At 37.8% G+C, this 20,517-nt stretch overlaps 1 protein-coding gene across 2 annotated transcripts in view; it reads right to left on the bottom strand.

The window, feature by feature from the left end:
• Positions 1 to 725: 725 nt before the first annotated feature.
• MRPL13 (mitochondrial ribosomal protein L13) overlaps positions 726 to 20,517 on the bottom strand; it is a 48,385-nt gene continuing 28,593 nt past the window's right edge. Inside the window, exons 6-7 of one of the 2 annotated variants that reach the window (XM_039227233.1) lie at positions 16,247 to 16,368; positions 726 to 952 (exon numbers count right to left, since the gene is read on the bottom strand). In XM_039227233.1, the coding sequence (XP_039083164.1) occupies positions 931 to 952; positions 16,247 to 16,368 (144 nt within the window). In that variant the 3' untranslated portion in view covers positions 726 to 930. Of the gene's footprint in view, positions 953 to 16,242; positions 16,369 to 20,517 lie in introns of those variants that run through there. The other variant, XM_039227234.1, reaches the window with a different exon arrangement.

Here is a 20,517-nt window from a genome sequence, read left to right as displayed (position 1 = left end):
TCCTCTTTGGTGGGGCAAGGAGGTGCTGGGGGAAGACACGTGTGATTTCCGTGTTCCCAACACCTAGCGCTGCGCCTGCCAGTGCGTGCTTGCTGAATGGCTGGGAAGGTGGTCTGAGACTCACTCCTTGACTGGCAAAGGGTAAGAGGAGGAGAGCAAAAACAAAAACTCCCACACAAACGCCCAAATACAATGGCTCAGCATCTTAATTCCTAAAGAAGAGATTTTGCTAGGGGTATTTATCTCGGCAGTCCAGTCTAGCGGCCAGGGCACAGGTGACTGAGGCGGCAGAAGGCATGGCGACACGGTGCAGGGTCTGCGAGCAGCATCACAGGCGAGTCGGTGAGATTTCCACGGGGGAGACAGGCCTCGGTTTATTCTGGTGTCATGGAGACAGGAGGCTCTGCGGGAAAAGATGACTGCACTTTGTAAATACCTCGGGGCAAACCTGACCCTTCTGGGCTGGAAGGATGAACGTGGATGGGTCGGGGGTTAGATAACATAACCACTGAGAGGAAAAGTGAAGTTGGGGCTTGTTTTCCCGGTGGCCAGACAGCTGATCTGGAACTTGAGGGAATCTGCATGGACGGGTACCTGCTGGCAATGTTAATGGCAGTGCTATCTGGTTTGTTTTTCCCATTAAGTGAAAAACTGAAGAGCTAAACGAGTAAGCAATTTTATTCTTATCACCTATAACATTCAGATTGGACTACATAATGAAATAATTCTATAAAATAGTGTATTTTATTGCAATTTCCTATTGAAGGGATATCACCCCCTGACCTTTCACCACAAGCTCTCAGCACCCATGACACGTCTCTTGTCAAAGTGCAGTGGGAGCTGCACTCTGCCCGTAGGTTAGGAGAAACTCATCAGGAAGACGTTTCAATCACCGCATGGATCTTTCCGTCATCTGCAATTTTCATTTTCCTATAGTCGATAATCTTCAGGTCTGAAAGACAAGAATCAACATTTATATCTTCAGGAATCATCATATTATTTTCTCCTGCCTGATGAAGGAAGACTATTTTTCAATTTAAAATGAAAGTAACTGTTCACTGAGAAATCATCTACAAGCATTAGATTTTTGGGGAAAAACACTAAAGCTAAATCATCATAAAACGACAATCCCAAAGCTCTTTCAAGAATATAAATATAGGCCATCTTGTGCCTATGCATGAATGTATTTAGTAACTTAAAAACTTGAATTTAACATCTGTTCCAATTTTAAATATACTTTCTTAAAGCCCTTTTCAGAGAGAGGATTGCTATGATCTTTAAAATCATATAAGCATATGTATTGACCCAATCAAGGCAATTTTTGAATGAGTAATTTCCCTATTTATATTGTTTTATCATGCTAAATTTATTTATTTATTTTTAAATAGACATTATCTTTTTAGAGGGACAGAGAGAGAGAGAGAGAGACAGAGCAGGAGCAGGGAGAGGGCAGAGAGAGAGGGAGACACAGAATCCGAAGTAGGCTCCAGCCTACTGTCAGCACAGAGCCCTTCTGATGTGGGGCTCAAAGTCACAAACCATGAGATCATGACCTGAGCCAAAGTCAGACATTTAACCGACCGAGCCACCCAGGTGCCTCTACGTTGTCTATTTTTTTTTAATGTTTATTCATTTTTGAGAGAGTGCACATGAACGGGGGAGAGGCCGCGAGAGGGGGACAAAGGATCTGAAGTGGGCTCTGAGCTGACAGCAGTGAGCCTGATGTGGGGCTCTAACTCACAAACTGTGAGATCATGACCTGAGCTGAAGTTGGACACTCAGCTGACTGAGCCACCAAGGTGTCCCTAAATTTATTTTTCATTATGATACATACACAAAATAAATGTATAAACACCACACCTTTGATGTTTAATTAAAACTGGTAAAACTGGTCTTTTCCTCATTTATACATTTATAGGATCAATCACACCTGAAAGCTACTTCCAGCAGTAAATTAAAACAAAAAAAATATTATTTAAGGGAAATGTTAAATCATAAGCAGTGGAGAAAATGAAAAAACAGGAAATTACAAAATGCAAAAAATTCTGAAGTGCCCTTTTATCTTTTACATCGGTGTATTTGTAGGTGTTGAGATCATATGGAATTTTCAGAAGGAAATTCATAATCAGTAAACTAAATAGATATTTTTGAAACAGCTGTAAAAATATTCGAGAGTTTGAGTTCCTTTAATGAGTAGATGAACTCTGTTTGCCCCGAAACAACTTATCTAGTCCCTTTCTACATTTACAGCATGTTTTCTTAAATAGAATGCTCGCAAGATACCAGATAGCTCAACTATGAAGACCAACAGTCTCCTGGCTGAGTAAATAAACTATATTACGATTTAGAGTTATTACTTAGCTCCGAGGAACACAGCCTCTGATCTGGGAAACTAGCCAAATATGCTTCACCATATCAGCTGTTCTCTAACAACAAGAAGAGAAACTGTGGAATTTTGTCACTGTTTTTGAAACCTCTTTCCAAATGTAAAAACTGCATCCAAAGTCTAGGAAAAGTCAGTGTGGTCTGACAGCTGAATGTGGCTCCAAAGTGCACCCTTTTCATCTCTGGCAGATGACTCACTACAATCAAAGCCGTTCCCAGTCAAGAGACAGCAGCACATTTAAAGAAACAACTTATTCTCCTGTTGAGCTGGTTCATATAATTACTAAAGAGTGGAAGTGATGCCATTAGAAAGAAATCTTTAGGGGCCCCTGGGTGGCTCAGGTGGTTGAGCATCAGACTCTTGATTTAGGCTCAGGTCATGATCCCAGGATGGTGGAATAGAGCCCAGTGTTAGCCCTGAGAGTGGAATCTGCTTAAGAATCTTTCTTTCTCTCTGCCCCTCTCCCCACCTTGTGTTCTCTTTCTCTCTCTCTAAAATAGAAAAAATAGTAATACTTTAGAAAGAAGCTGTTTAATGTCCTAACAAGAAGTCTCTGCAACGCCACTTAATAAAATTAAATGTGCTTAGTCACAATCTAGTTGTTTCCACACCAAAGGTTAATTTGTTAAATAACAATGTGATGACAAAAACACCATTTAGTGGGATTTACAAGTAAAGTTAGAAATGTGTGTGAAGGGTGTGATCTGTGACATATGGAATGTAGGCAGTGACGTGAAGGCTACAGGGGGCTGATCAAGCCCAGATTTGTTTCAAGATTTTTTGGTAGAAGCGAGGAGGACAAAGAAGGCTGTGGCCGTAATGACTGAGAAGAAAGGACAGGTTCAGGGTTTAAGAGGCAGAAAAGTACCATGTCGGTGGGGAGGGTGGAAAGGGAACGGGAAGGGGCTAGGGAGCCGGAGGAGGAAGGCGCTACCAGAAAAGGATGATTCAGGGAGGATTCCTGATTTTCAGCTTGAAGATCGCTGCCAATGACAATGCTATTGACTTTTTCAGGACAGGGAATACAGGTGGAAGAACAAACTAGAAGGCAAGGACCCTGGATTGGATTCTGATGAGACCTGGACCTGACAGGCAGCGAGCAGCGAGGATTTGGGGTTTAGGAGAAAGGGCCAGAGGGAGGACATGTGAGAGTCTCTACCACAGATTCCTTCTTTTCTATCCCACTTCTGCATAGCAGGTGGCCCCGCTTAAACCGTCTTCAATGGTCTTCCACTGCTTTGTCAAAATCCAAACACCTCGGAATTCAATATATACCCCTCCATGACAGGCCTCAGCTAACATTTCTGAGTTACTCTCTGTATACCCCGTCCCTTTACATTCTGGTGCCATTACACCATTGTTACTGCCCAGATTAAGCACTTTCATACCTCTGGACTTGGGTACTTGAGCTCTTCTGTCTGGAAGCCTTGACTAATCCTTCAAAATCCACCTCAAAAATCACATCTGGGAAGCCCTCTATAAACTTCCTAACTTAGGGGTCCTTTCTCTGAGATTGTCCAAGAATAGCATGCATACTTCTATGACAGTGTTTTTCCAATTATAATTGCCCTTATGTAAATAAATTTTGTTTATGTTAGATGTACTGAAAGCTTATTAGATGCCATGAACTATACTAACTACTTCATATGCATTATCTCATTTTACTTTCATAACTACATTTTATCAAACCCATCTTATGGTTGACAATACTGAGGCTCAGAGAGGCTGGCCAACTAGCCTAAAGATACACAGCTAGGAAACAGATAGTAGGGACTTAGGGAAGACTGTCTGACTCCAAGTGCCTGCTTGCACCATTCCATTCTATTTGACTCCTATTTGGCGGTTGGTTCCTTTGAGGGCGGGGTCCCAATATAACAGACCTTATGCTTCCAGCAATTAGCACAGTGCCCAGCATATAGTAGATACTTATAACATATCTGTAATTACAGTACAGACTGCCTTGAAAATGCCACTTTGTCTTACAAACTCTTCGTTTCCTTTTTTAATGAAAGTCATTAGGATCTTTTATGGATGGTTAATTTGCTTCCGGGGGTGGGGGAGGGGAGGGGAACAGTTTCATGGCCAAGGGACCAGATACTTCAGATGTTGGCATAGCCAGAAACATCAACTCATACTGAGTCACTTAATGATATTGCATGGCATTCAGGAGATACCCTCATTGGGAAAAGTGAGGATTTTACACTAAATACAGTTTTGTTTCTACACACACACACACACACACACACACACACACGAAACAGGCACACATACAATGTACTTGTATTGCTTACTCCCTTCCACTAAAAGAAATCCAAGATAATAAGAAAGGGGAGGGGAGGCCTATCTATCTGCTCCTTCTCAACCTTCAGCAGGCATATGTATCACTTGGGCTCTTGTGAAGGCAGACTCAGATTCAGTTAATCTGTAGAAGGGCTCATGATTCTGCATTTCTTTTTTTTTTTTTTAATGTTTATTTATTTCTAGGAGAGAGAGAGAGAGACAGCGTGAGCAGGGGAGGGTCAGAGAGAGAGGGAGTCACAGACTGAAACAGGCTCCAGGCTCTGAGCTGGCAGTCAGCACAGAGCCCGACGCCGGGCTCGAACCCACGAACTGCGAGATCATGACCTAAGCGAAAGTCGGACGCTTAACCGACTAAGCCACTCAGGTGCCCCCATGATTCTGCATTTCTAATGAGCTCCCACATGGTGCAATGCCAGTCCATGGGCCACATGATGACTTAGCAAGGCTTCACCTCAGAAAGAGCTAATCCTAAAACAGAGGAGATGACTATTTGAAGAAGGAACTGAAGCACCTTTAGTAAATTTCTGAAACTATGCTATATCTAAGAGAAGGTAACACACTTCTTCCTTAGCTAGGGGTGATTCCATTTGTTGTACAGTACCTTTCTTAGCTCTTTACCATGAGAGAACTTTATTAACAGGAAGTTTTTTGTGCTTTTCTGATACAACAATTTATAATTTTAAGTTATGATAACATGTATTGAGGCTGGGCATTGAAATTCCTTTGGGATCTATCGTCAAAGATTAAATTGTAGTCCCTGTAGTGTTAGTAATTTGAGTTAAACGTCATATTTGGTTCTTTAAGTTTTGCTAATCCATATATGACAACACTATATTGATCAGAATTAAAATCCTGGATTATGTTGTTTACAAACTAACCCTACTTTATGTGTATATCTACCTAATGTCCTTACTAGATTAGATAGCTTTTAAAAGCAAGACATGTAGCATCTAGTATGTTGCTTTGGATAGTACGGATGCTTAACTGTTGTGAACTTAAATGTAATGGCTTAATCCTTTGCAAGGATGAGTGAATTTATATCCTATATTTATTTGCCTTAGTTCTTAGTCACTGTTTCAGTTCAAATAAAAAATCATGAAGTTTTAAAATAAAAGATTATATTATATAAGGCTAATGTTTTTATAAGTAATAATATTTTACAATAATCTCAGGAAATCTTTGAAGAGACATTTCAAATGATGTTATAGAAAGCTAACCTCTATTAATTTTTGTTTTTCCACACAAATTTACTCCTTGACAGAAATATGTTAATTTTAACAAAACTACCAATCTTTTCTTTATATATGTAATACAAAGTATCCAAAATTAAGTATATCAGAGTTACACTAAAGCACAGACTTTTAAGAAAAATTTTTATTTTAGCTATATATAGCCATTAAGCACATTTTAAGTAAGAAGCAAAGACCAAAATATGAATTTACTATACTTCATGAAATAAAAGTAAATTTCTCTTTCAGGGAGATAAGATCCTGATCTTTTATTCATTCGAAAAAGATTATTGAGGGTCAGGTCCAGCTATGGGCACTGGGACCACAACACTAAGCAAGATAAAGTTCTGTCCTTAAACAGTACATTTGCTTTCTTTCTTTTTTTAAATTAATTCTTTAAAAGAATGTTTATTTATTTTTAAGAGAGAGAGAGGCAAAGTGTAAGGGGGAGGGGCAGAGAGAGAAGGAGACACAGAACCCAAAGCAGGTTCCAGGCTCTGTGCTGTCAGTAGAGTCCGATGCGGGGCTCAAACTCATGAACTGCAAGATCATGACTTGAGCTGAAGTTAGACACTTAACCAACTGAACCACCCAGGTGCCCCTAGACAGTGCATTTTCTAATAGAGATGCACACATGTACACATTCACTCACACGCACCCACAACCACTCACACACACACACACACATACATACATGTACACTTTGACCCCTGAGGTGAAAGCTAAAAGTTTTAAGCTTTGATGTATATGCTTAGGATGATTTGGGAGATTAATGAATCTTCAAAGAATTAGCCAACACAAGACTTTCTTTAATTTATTGTCTAAACTGTGCTAAATTACACAGCTACTAAATATTCTACAGCAACAATTCATTTTACACTCAATAATTGTCACTAGCAACAAACTGTCTTCAAACACCACTGCTTTTTAAAAAATCACTTCTTTGAATAAGGAAACAGAACTTACAAAAAGGTCTGTAGGAGCTACAGGAAATATTCTGTGGTGGCTGTGACTGCTTACAAACTTTAAAGTTAAAATATACCACATCTCACAAAATTAGTAAATTTCCGTAGCAAATCCTTTATCACTGACATCCTTATGCAAAATGTTGCCAGTCACTCATTAAGTGAAACAGGCAAAATACTGCCACTCTTTAAAATGAAACAAGTATGTCTTAGAAATTCAGATTCAAATTCAGGACCAAAAAAATGACAGAGACCAACACATTTAAATTAGCTTGAAACTGGGGACATTTCTAGAAAAGAATTTATCTTTTGACTTTAGGAAAAATCTTTAGGGAGATTTTAGTTTTTATTGTAAAATGATGGGAAAAATCCATTTGGCTTGTGGATAAAATGAAATATAAAGCTAGAAAACACAGTTTATGTAACAGTTCAATTAGAGACATTTAATATTATTTATCCCATTAAGATGATTTATTTTCCAGAAGAAAAAAAAAAGCATTTGAATTTCAGTTGTAAATCCATGAAATCAGGTTTAACTTAAGTGTAATAAATCTCAAAACCATTTTATTCCCTCTTAGGTCTTATGTGTTTTCACTCATAAATAGTATGTGTCAGTATAATGCTTACTCCAACAAAATATTTAAAAGAGAAGAATAAAATTTGGACAATGAAGTAATCTTCAGAACAATAAAGGTCAGTTTGATTGAGTTTTATGTCATTGTCATTGTACTGATGAAATTATTTAGATAAGATATTACTGGAAAGGATATCACATATTCCTTGAACTATAACCCTTTGAACTAAAGATGTTAGCTGTACAGGAGACAGTGAGGCAGAATAATGGTGCCTCTATACTCACTTTTCTAAGCACTGTACCACGTACCAAATCCTGATCAGAAAAATTTCAATAGTGCTTAAAAAAACACAAAAAAAACACTGAACTCATAGACTGTTTAAAATTGTTTTAAATCAACTTGTTTTTTTCCAATCAAAATAAACAGGAATTGCTGTTACATTTAATTATCACTTTTAAGTCATGAGCTCTATTGACTAGGGATGATTTGGTTTGCTTATTCAAGTAGAGATTTTTAATTTTAACAACCAGTCCTAATCTGTTCATATCCAAAAGAACAGCAAAGTTGAGAATGTCTAATTTGAGCAAATTCAGCTCTGGAAATACTGAGGTCTACAGTTTATGCCAATGCTGAGCTGGTTGAAATAATGGGAAAATTGGAAGGTAACCCTCTCCTGAAGTCCAGCTAATAACTTCTGCCTGTGAAGAGCAACAAATTAAGTTAAATCTTGTAGAAAAATGCCATATGACTAGGCGAGCATAAAGTCGTGGAAAATCTTGAAGATGTCTAGATCCCAGTTCCTTACGGGTTTTGAAAAGGTAAAAATCCTCCTTTAATGTCTTTAAATATATTAAGCCTCTGACGTGAAGTACATTTTATAAAAGAGGCATAGGCAAAAAAAATTTTTCTGGGTATTAATTGAACTAAATCTGAAAATCTGCAGGTTGTTAGGATTCATGGGTTTCCTACCAGATGGCCTCACTAAATTGAATCACTGCTCTTTTCTAGAGCTACAGATGAGATAGGATGCTCACCGTGGCCCCTTTCTTTTCTTTTCTTTTCTTTTCTTTTTAAGTTTTTATTTATTTCTGAGAGAGAGAGAGAGAGAGAGAGAGAGCGCATGAGCAGGGGAAGGTCAGAGAGAGAGGGAGACACATAATTTGAAACAGGCTCCAGGCTCTGAGTTGGCAGTCAGCACAGAGCCTGACGTGGGGCTTGAACCCACGACCGTGAGATCATGACCTGAGCCGAAGTCGGACGCTTAATCAACTGAGCCACCCAGGCGCCCTGGTGCGACCCCTTTCAAGAGCTAATGTGGCCGCACCTGTTTTCCTTGTACGGAGCAGGAGGCTCCACCTATAAAAGTCTAAACTGAACCCTGTTTTCAGCAAAGACCATTCAGGGCGCACCACAAGTGTCCTCCTCCTTCCCCACTTTTCTCCTGGCCACTCTCTCCTTTGCGGGGACACTTCTAACAGCACACTCTAAAGAGGGCATGAACCACCAGGGACATGGGTTTTCATGATAAACATCTCCTTTCAAGATTTATTGAAGCTGAACTTCTCACACTTCATTTCTATACAACGGTGAGGGTTTTGCTTAAAATAAAGCATTACTGATTTAATGAGTGAAGAATTAAACATCTATTTCTTTTTTTGGTATTGTTTCATCACTCACCCAGTGGGTGAGGCAAAGCAATTCAAGTTGAAATTTTCCACATACCTTGTTTTTCCTAAGAAAAGCTCTCCTACAGAATTTTGTAAAAATGAAAATAAAGTTTAAAATGATCCAAGTTTTATTTTTACCATACATAATGAAAAGTTTCCATTACAGTGATAGCTTTGCAATTTCCATGATTACTGTGGTTTTGTAATGTGTTGGCAAAACTATAATGATTATGGAAATAACTATTGATGGTATTAAAATAAGTTGACCATTTGAAAGCTATAATCCCAGGCCACAGAACTGTGAAGAAAGAACAGTGCTACTGCCTTTTCTTTGACGAATGAATTCAAGTGCATGCCCTACAATCATCACTTGCACATGGCAATCATACATCTATTCTGTGCCATCAGGAAATAAAAGATAATTTCATAACATATTCTAACACAATTTATGTATCCTTGAGATATAAAAATACTAATATATCAAGTATGTCCACTGATTTAAGAAGTGAGCTTTACAGGCAATACTTACCATACAAGAAAATGACTTCTAGTTATTAAAAAATATTCCATTTTCTCATAAAGATCAAGTTATTTCCTTCTTGTCAAACATTATTTTATTTTGTTTTTTAAAATTTTTTAATGTTTATTTAATTTTTGAGAGAGACAGAGACAGAGTGTGAGTGAGGAGGGGCAGAGAGAGAGGGAGAGACACAGAATCTGAAGCAGGCTACAGGCTCCGAGCTGTCAGCACAGAACCTAATGTGGGGCTTGAACTCATGGACCATGAGATTATGACCTCAGCTGAAGTCAGGTGTTTAACCACCGAGCCACCCAGGTGCCTCTAACATTATTTTAAAAATGAACACACACTAGCATAAGACAACCTGACATAAACTGAAATTAGGCCTGATAGAACAGAACTTTCATGATTTAAAATAATTTAAATGAAATCTCAACAATAGAGCTTTTAATTAAGATTAAAACAATTTTGTCAATCACCTACTGGGTTCAAAGCTTAGTTCTGACTGTTGTTACTATGTGTTGTTCAAAAGCTTTTGTCTCTAATAGAAAGGCTAATAAACTTAACATTTACCCCAAAGCTAACAATAGTTCCAAGTTTAAAATGTACATTTCTATACTCTAAGCATATTTTAAGTTTAATTGCTAGGGAAACAACAACCAAAGCAAGCTATTTTTGTGTCTATTTATTTAGGTGCAATCTAAGTACATCTGCTTCAGTCAAGTCTCTGCAGATTCATCAGATCTATCTTGAATAAGTTCCAATTACGACATTCCAAAGGAAGATTATATTGTTGGCTTAGCTATTTTGGGTGGAACAAGAGCATATTTTAAGCAGGCTCCTTATCCAAAAGGAGAAGAAAAAAATTTCTCATGAAAGCAAACCCAACAGTAATGAGAAATCCCATTTTCAAGGGATTGCACTATATAGTATGTTACATATTTTAATTTTAATTCTAACATATTATATTTAATACTAGAACTTTATGAAATAGCAACTAAAATGGCAACGTTCAATAAAGTAGTCACTAACTACGTGCAGCTACTGAAATTTAACCTAATTAAATTAATTAAATTAAAAGTTCAGTTCCTCAGTCACACTAGCTACAGTATAAATACTCAGGAGCCACCATATTATTAGATAGTTCAGACATAGAGTTTTTCCATCATTGTGAAAAGTTCTATTAGACAGCCCTGAACTAAAAGATCATCTGTTTCTCAGAAAAGAAGCATTTTGGTTAATCCAAAAATGCCTGTGTTTTTCCTGGTTATATGCATTCCATGGTAATAAAAACTAACTGAACTTGATGTCAGCTCTTCTGCAGAAGAATAAAATGTTGAATGATTTGTTAAATAATTAGTATACTTATGATATATTCTTAAACTGTAAGATAAATGTATCTGAGAGAGAGAGAGAGAGAGAGAGTGAACAAGTAGGGGAGAGAGGCAGAAGCAGAGAGAATCCCAAGCAGGCTCCGAGCTGAGTATGGAGACTGATGGGGGGCTCAATCCCACAAACCATGAGATCATGACCTGAGCCGAAATCAAGAGTTGAACACTCAACCAACTGAGCCACCCAGGTGCCCCTTTACCCACATTATTATTTGGTGAACAGAAATTAACACAAGTTATATGGCTACTTGTGAGGAAAGATTATACTTTTATTAAGTATAAAGGAAAGCCTGGTGCCTTAATGCATAATCCTGCTATAGGGTAATCTGGAATGAAAATAAAGGGCAGGGAAATACCTCCCCAGAGCAGCAACCCAAAAATGCATCAAGCTACTCTAAATTTCTCTACAAGTCTCCTTAAGACTAATTATAGAAAATCCCTTCCTAATTTCATTAATATAATAAAGGCACTCAGTCTCCTTCTAATTTGCTTTAAATGAACCAGGAATCAAGAATCACTTAGTAAAATGAGCAGTTTGATCAGTACTTTTTTTTAATTAAAATTTTTTTTTAATGTTTATTTTATTTTTGAGACAGAGAGAGAGAGAGAGTGTGAGCATAGGAGGGGCAGAGAGAGAGGGAGACACTGGATCCAAAGCAAGCTCTAGGATCTGAGCTGTCACCACAGACCCCGATGTTGGACTCGAACTCACAAACTGTGAGATCATGACCTGAGCCAAAGTCGGTGCTTAACTGATCAGTAGCGCCCCTGATCATTACTCTTCAATTATAATAATACTAAATATAGTTTGTTGTGAACGGTTACTATATTACTATACTATCTGGTTTAACTCATTTAGACTATTCATGATACACAACTCCAAGTGCATAATCTATGTTTGTTCATATATTTAATTAAGTAGCATCCTTGTTATTTTTAATAAAAAAGAAATACCATAGGGGCGCCTGGGTGGCTTAGTCAGTTAAGCATCCGACTTTCGCTTAGGTCATGATCTCGCAGTTTGTGGGTTCGAGCCCCGCGTCGGGCTCTGTACTGACTGCCAGCTCAGAGCCTGGAGCCTGTTTCGGTCTGTGATTTCCTCTCTCTCTGACCCTCCCCTGCTCACGCTGTCTCTCTCTCTCTCCTAGAAATAAATAAAACATTAAAAAAAAAAAAAAGTACCATACCCCTCTTGGTTAGGAATATAAATTCATTTATGGTGGTGTTTCTGTAAGAAAATCTGATACAATATTTTTCTTTGTAAAAAATGCTTTTTTAATGTTTACTTATTTTTGAGATAGAGACAGAGCATGAGCAGAGAAGGGGCAGAGAGAGAGGGAGACACAGAATCTGAAGTGGGCTCCAGGCTCTGAGCTGTCAGTACAGAGCCCAATGAGAGGCTTGAACTCATGAACCATGAGAGCATGACTTGAGCCAAAGTCGGATGCTTAACTGAGCCACCCAGGAGCTCTCTGATAAGACATTCTTAAACTTAAAGGACTTCATACAGCATGATAACCCAGCAAAATACTTTTTAAGGATATAACTTTCTAGAGCATAATACTGGAGAACTTCATACAACTTACTCACACTTACATAAGCTGCTACAAGAGGCAAGAAGAGGCACTCCAGCAGAGAGGTTAGGACCATGACCCAGAAGCCAGTCACCTTAGGTTTAAATCCCTAACCCACCACTTATACTTGGGTGATCTCAGGCAAATTATTTTTCTTTCTGTGCCTACATTTTTTTATTTATGAAAAAAGTGGGGATTAAAAAATCTAAAGACTAACACACAACACAAGCACAAAGAAACAGTGGAAGGTAACACACCGAAATATTAACTACGGTGAGATTATTTACTTCCTTAAGTTTGTATCTTATTCACAGTTTCTACATTGAACATTTAATACTTTTTAAATCCCAAGAAGTGAAAGTTTTTAACTGAATGCCTGAGTTTACTTTCAAGAGTATTTTATTTGAAGTAAATGTTGTGTGTATTATGCAAAGCCTATGTGAAATCTTAGTAAAGAAAAAATTGCAGGGTGTAAATTTAAGCTAATGTTTTCCATAAATTAGAAATAGATTTAAATTTGTGGCGAACTGCACATCTCTTTAAAAGAATTTTAGGGGCACCTGGGTGGCTCAGTCAGTTAAGCATCCAACTTGATTTCAGCTCAAGTCATGATCTCATGGTTTGTGGGACTAGGCCCGCGATGGGCTCTGTGCTGACATGGTGGAGCCTGCTTGGGATTCTCTCTCTCTCCCTCTCTCTCTACCCCTCCTCTGCTCATACTCTTGCTCTCTCTCTTACATAAATAAATAAGCATTTAAAAAAAAAGAATTAAAAAAATGTTTATATCTTCCTAGAAAAATATTCCATATATGAGGGTTCAGTTTTGAAGATAAAAAATTTAAGTTCTATGTAGTTTAAGTAGGAAAAGGCCCATTGAATGTCTTGAATAAATGACCATGTAAGTCTCTAAGAACAAGTTAAATTAATTCTGAAAGCATAAAATTTTCCAAGTACAGAAGTCTCGTCTCTCAGATGTCAAAGGAGGAAACTAAATATCAAAGCGTGTAAAACAAATTGTACAACATAGATTTTCACAAACTACTGATTTATCTAAATAAAGCATGACACAACCTGGGTAAAAAAAAATGAATTTAAATAAAAATAATTTAAAATAGACTCTTGAGTTTTGACAAGAAGGAAACTATTAAATAGGTATCTAAAAAGGTCAAAAGAAGAGAGACAATCACCCTACACTTAGTTGTTAGAATCACATCACATCACATAATGTATAGTTTCTGGTCTATGACATTGTCATCGTCAAGCAGTGAAAACCAGAATCTAAGGAGTGATGAGAAATGCACTTCCTTATTTTAGAGAGAAATACTTATCACAAGAATGTATCCTGATAACTAGCTGGTGATGGTATCTGACACCATAAAATCAATTTTTTCCATTTTTTACAAACAGTTTCTTAATTCTCATTTGATATTAACTGAAAACAGACTAGTTCAAATGATATAATGAAGAGAAACAAAAGAAATAAACCAAAGTGTTTTTATAGCTGGTCAATTTCATTGACTGCAGCTTGAAGAATTAGTATTAAATTGGAGCATTTTACTACCTTTGCTTTATTTCTTCTAGAGATTCTTTCCTAACTTCATTTATAAAAGCTGATACAAGGATATTTGATTTCCTCATTTATTCATTGAATAAGTATTTGCTGAGTGCCAGATGCCGCTATGCTTAGCTAAGTAAGACAACATGCAGCTCCCTCATGAAGTCTAGTTAGAGAAAGACAGTAAACAAAAAAATCACCCTGCTATTTTATTCCATTAGAATAAATGCAGTAAATGAAAAGGAAGTGTACAATGAGACCCTATTAAGGGGGCCTAATCCAGTTTAAGGAGTATAGGAAGGACTTCTGGAGGAGGTTACGTTTAAGTGCTGCATGATCTGTATATCCTAGACATTCATCAAAAGGTCTAGCACATAGTATAAACTCAGTAAAAGTTTGTGCAGCCGAATTAATTGTTTTAATGGTGTTTCTCTGTGTGTCTTAGTGCCTATGACAGTATCTTATACAGAAGAGGTAGCTAAAATATATTTGTAGAAAAAATAAATTAATGAAGCAGTTTGCTTCTATGGAAAGAACATAGGCTTTGGAATCAGACACAGTTGGGTTCAAATGCAGGCTATACTATAAACTCAATGACCCTTGCCTTACACTTAAAAATAGGAATAATATATCTACGTTATAGGCCTGTGGAGAGAATTAAATACAATGCATGTAAAATACCTAGCACAGTGTTGGGCAGTTGATAAGTGTCCAATAAACAGTGACTATAATAAATAGTCACTAAAAATTACATTATTTTGTTCATCATCTGCAGATTTTGAAAGGAACGCCTTGATACAAGTCAGTAAAGTTAAAAAGATTCAAGCAGAACACTCCAAAGACTTCTGTTTGGAAAGACTCTGAAGATTATATACATGTAATGACAACAGAGTCCAAGATTAGATTGCTGGGCATACTGACAATCCTGTGAAGGCTTATATTTTCACAAATATGGGATTTCACCTATATTTCACAAACCTATCTGAGTAAAGAGCCAATAAAGGGATATGGATTTTCAGAGCACGGAGGGTAATATCTGTGGGAAGATGAGCTGTCTTGTATAGATCAAGCAATAAGGATGTGTGGTTCTCTTTTAGACTGTATAAATTCTGTAAATGTTTCTGAGACTTAGGTATATCAAGTCCTGTTCTATGCACTGGGGAGGCCATGATGAACAAGATGCAGCCCTTGCTTTTTAAGAACTAAATGTGATGACAGAATTACACACCAGGTACTATGGCAGAAGATGGCTGGGCATGAAGTCTGGTCTTGATGTTTAGGCAAGGCTTCCTATTGGTGGTGGTATTTGAACTAAGGTCTAAAGAATGAGTCAGAGTTATTGCAGAGAATGAGGCGACAGGCATGTTGTTTCAGGCAAAGTAATAGAATAAAGGCAAGGAAGAATTAAATTGCACAAAAAGGGTGACAGTCGTAGACAAGCTGCTATTATTAGACCAGTGAAGTGGGAAGAATTTAAGCTTCAGAGTCAGAGAGGAGCCAGGTCACGGACAGACTGGAAAGCCAGATAAGGAAACCTGGAAACAATTAGATGGGAAAGAGTATGTCAAAACTCAGCAGCTTTCTGGAACTTAGAGGAAATTGTAGACATGATACCAAAAACGGTTTTGTTATTTTGTTTTTCTAATTGGATCAAGGTTATTAATTATCCAGAATTAATGACTTTGCATCAGATGATATTCTCAGGTTAGTGAAGCAATCTGGAAAATGAAGAATCACTTTGTTTTAGGTAATGACAATTCATTTATCATTCCAAGAAACTACAATCGATCCAAATAATGTCATCCCAACAAAACATCTAGCAATTATAGGCACCTATGAACACCCTTGCATGTACTGAGCAAGGTTTTAAGACTTGAGATGTCCGGTTCTAACATCTACATGTAGAGTTTGTTTGCAGGTAGAAGATGCAGAGTATCCAAGGGAGTAAAAAAAAAAAAGGTTCACTCTTCCCACCACGGGAAGGAAGGATCTTGTCATTTGGCTGAGGAAGCAGGGAATACTCAACTCAGCTTAAAAAAAACAGAGAAACAGAATCAAAGATAGGAAAAGAGAGAAGACTTACGGAGACCACACTCTTGGGAAGGCCTCGATTTCTTCCCGCGTGTACTCATCCAGGCGTCGGGGCACTTTCCGTGGCTGAGGAAGCTCCTCCACTAAATTCTCACGAATATCTTCTGGAATGTCCTAGGGTAAATTTGATTTAGGTTTACATTTTGTAAAATATATCCCTTACTAACATATTAGGACTACTCAGCAAGTATTAAAAAACAAACAAAATTTAGAATGAAGAAAACAATATCATCTTTAATACCCCATGAAAATCCCCGAGAGGTACATTAATGATAAAAGTTATCATAATAATCCACATTTTATATTTTAATCTTGACAAAGCTATTTCTCATGACAAATTAGACATCTGTAGTTTTAAGGACTATCAACTAAGTCCTACCTATTTTTTCTAAACCATTTCATTTATTTCTCTCCTTTCAACTGAAAAAAGGCACTGCCTTGGCTGGTTCTCATGATTTCCCATTTGATGAGTGAAGGCACTGGGTCTGCGGCTTCCAGTGCCACAACCTTCCAGTTCACACTCCATGTTGTTAACAGAAAAAACTTTTGGAAAATGAAAGTCTGCTGGATCTCTGAGTCATTTAGCCAAAAAACATTTACCAAACTCCTTCTATGAACCAGAAATGGTGCTAGGTGCTCAGAATATAAAAGAAAATAAAAAGAGGGGCGTCTGGGTGGCTCAGTCAGTTGTGTCTGACTTTCGGCTCAGGTTGTGATCTTGTCGTTTGTGAGTCCAAGCCCCACGTCGGGCTCTGTGCTGACAGCTCAGAGCCTGGAACCTGCTTCAGATACTGGGTCTCCCTCTCTCTGACCCTTCCACGCTCACACTCACTCTCTCTCAAAAATAAGTAAAACATTAAAAAATAATTTAAAGGAGCGCCTGAGTGGCTCAGTCGGTTAAGCATCCGACTTCAGCTCAGGTCATGATCTCACAGTTTGTGGGTTTGAGCCCCACATCAGGCTCTGTGCTGATGGCTTAGAGCCTGTTTCAGATTCTGTGTCTCCCTCTCTCTCTGCCCCTTCCCCACTCATTCTCTGTCTCTCAAAACTGAATAAATGCTAAAAAAAAATTAAAAAAAAATAATTTAAAAAGAAAATAGAAAGATGATGGCCTCTAAAGGCTTACAATTTTAAAAGGTCACTCCTCAAACCCATGTCCTCACTCCTGGGCCACCTCTGACATTTTAGCGCTTTCCACACACCCATCCCTGGCTTCGAAGTCACCAGCCTCCCTGCCTCTTAGGCCTAGTTCTACACGGAAATCCTGGTGCATTTTATCAACGGCATTCCTTCTGCCCATAATGACTTTTCCCTTGTTATATATTCAAATGTTCAGGAAAATGAAAGAAAAAGTAAAATGCAAAAAAGTCTGAATTTGAGTAATGGAAAACTAAAGAGTAACACATATATTTGAGAGATATTTTAAAAGGAAAACAGAAATTGAGCAAAGTAAAGGAAATGATAAAATAAAGACCATGAGTAACCAAAAGAACTTACATTTACATTGTGCTCATGATACAGAAATAGGGAAAGGGAATGGTCTTGTGAGTCTGGATGGTTAGGTTAATTTTGGAGACTCTACATAAATAATGGTTGGATATCATAGAAAGTGTCCTATGAGTATTTCCTCATATATTTCCTCAGGTAGTAAATGTATTCCCCTCTTTTCATAACAGCATGTTCCTAAACATATCGTCATTGGGAATCAAATATCTGGGCAAGGACATGGCATCAAAATAGTCATTGTTTTCTATTCAGTGTCTTAAGTATCCAAATACAATTTTGAAACAGCTTCAAAGAATCAGAGTTCTATGGCATTATAAACTTGTTCTAAAACCTAGTATGGCATAATTTTATAGTATTTAAAAAAACTTAAGTTGGCTTTTTAAAGTTATGGTCAGTATACGGTAAGTCACTATCAATGTATACAAAATACTAAAAAATACTATTGACAATGTGTTTCTTCATTCAGAAGCATTTTAAAAATATGTAACATCCCTTCCTCAGTGTATTCAAATCTGTAAGCTTAATTACACAAAACTGAGGATGCCTGGACATATAAATATAACACTGCTCTAATTTTTTACTTCCTGAAAAAGTCTTCTTGCCAGTTTGATATTTATAAAATTTATGGGTATTTCACACTCCATTAAAAAAATCCCTATAATATTTGCAAAGACAATTTCAAAAGTTGCCAAGTGCTTACACAGCAGAGGGTGTGGAACGCCGTGGGTTAGTAAACGTTTGCTGAATTGGAGAAAATATTGACTAAAACGAACTTACAAGCTTTCCCCGCTATTAGAGTAATTTACTGAAAGGAGGCATTGAAACAGTGCAGGGTGAGGAAGGAGACTTGATGATTAGGCATTACACATGAGACCTGCAAGAGGGAAAGTCCCTCCTTTAACCTGCACACACAGAAGGTAACGCAAACATGCTAACTGATGTGTTTAAGATTTAAGAGCCCTCTTGGCACAAAAACAGACACACAGACCAATGAAATAGAATAGAGAACTCAGAATTGGACCCACAAATGTATGGCCTACTAATCTCTGACAAAGCAGGAAAGAGTGAGTATCCAATGGAAAAAAGACAGCCTCTTTAACAGATGGTGCTGGGAGAACTGGACAACAACATGCAGAAGAATGAAACGAGATCATTTTCTCACACCATACACAAAAATACACTCAAAATGGATAAAGGACCTGAATGTGAGACAGGAAATCATCAAAACCCTAGAAGAGAAAGAAGGAAAAAAACCTTCTTGACCTCAACCGCAGCAATTTCTTACTTGACACATCCCCAAAGGCAAGGGAATCAAGAGCAAAAATGAACTACTGGGACCTCATCAAGATAAAAAGCTTCTGCACAGCAAGGGAAACAGTCAATAAAACTACTAGGCAGCCGACGAAATGGGAAAAGATAGTTGCAAATGACATGTCAGATAAAGGGCTAGTATCCAAAATCTATAAGGAACTCACCAAACTCCACACCTGAAAAACAAATAATCCAGTGAAGATATGGGCAGAAGACATGAACAGACACTTCTCCAAAGAGGACATCCAGATGGCCAACAGACACATGAAACGATGCTTAGCGTCCCTCATCATCAAGGAAATACAAATCAAAACCATACTGAGATACCATCTCATGCCCATCAGAGTGGCTAAAATGAACAAATCAGGAGACTCCAGATGCTGGCGAGGATGTGGAGAAATGGGCACCTTCCTACACTGTTGGTGGGAATGTAAACAAACTGGTATAGTCCTTCTGGAAAACAGTGTGGAGGTTCCTCAAAAAATTAACCATAGAACTCCCCTATGACCCAGCAATAGCCCTGCCAGGAATTTACCCAAGGGACACAGGAGTGCTGATGCATAGGGGCACATGTACCCCAGTGTTCATAGCAGCACTCTCAACAATAGCCAAAACATGGGAAGAGCCTAAGTGTCCATCAACCAATGAATGGATCAAGAAGATGTGGTATATTTATACAATGGAATACTACATGGCAATGAGAAAGAATGAAATCTGGCCATGTGTAGTAACATGGATGGAACTTGAGGGTGTTATGCTGAGTGAAATAAGTCAGGCAGAGAAGGACAGATACCATATGTTTGCACATATAGGTGGATTAGGAGGAATTTAATGGAGGACTGTGAGGGAGAAGAAGGGGAAAAATAGTTGGGGAGAGAGAGGGAGGCAAACCATGAGAGACTCTTGAATGCTGAGAACTGAGGGCTGATGGGGGTGGGGGAGAGGGGAAGGGGGGTGATGGTCATGGAGGAGGGTACTTGTGGGGATGAGCACTAGGTGTTATATGAAAACCAACTTGATAATAAACTATTTAAGGGGAAAAAAAAAGAAAAAGATTTAAGAGTCCTCTACACAGATGGAATGATTAACCTAAATAAGAAATAAGGAAACGAATGAGTGGAATAAATAAGGGGCAAGGTGATAATTTACTTTATTACGTTTTTTCAATTTTTAAAGAAATTTCAAATCTATAGAAAAGATTTGAGAATACAGTTGTGAGAATACAGTGAACACTTATTTAACCTTCACCTGAATTCACCAATTGTCAAAATAGGACATGTTTGCTTTCCTTCTTTTCACCTATATACAAACACATATACACAAATTTTCTTTTTGGCTGAACCATTTGAGAGTAATTTACCAATATTTCACCCCCAAATATTTCAGTGTCTACTTCCTAAATATAAGGATTGTCTCCTCTATCACCACGTTACAAATTCATGCTTA

Source organism: Hyaena hyaena, unplaced genomic scaffold (assembly GCF_003009895.1).
Source record: "Hyaena hyaena isolate Hyena2069 unplaced genomic scaffold, ASM300989v1 scaffold_26, whole genome shotgun sequence".
Lineage (NCBI taxonomy): Eukaryota > Metazoa > Chordata > Mammalia > Carnivora > Hyaenidae > Hyaena > Hyaena hyaena.
Note: the sequence above shows the minus strand (reverse complement) of the source record. Positions and strands in the feature narration are given on the sequence as shown.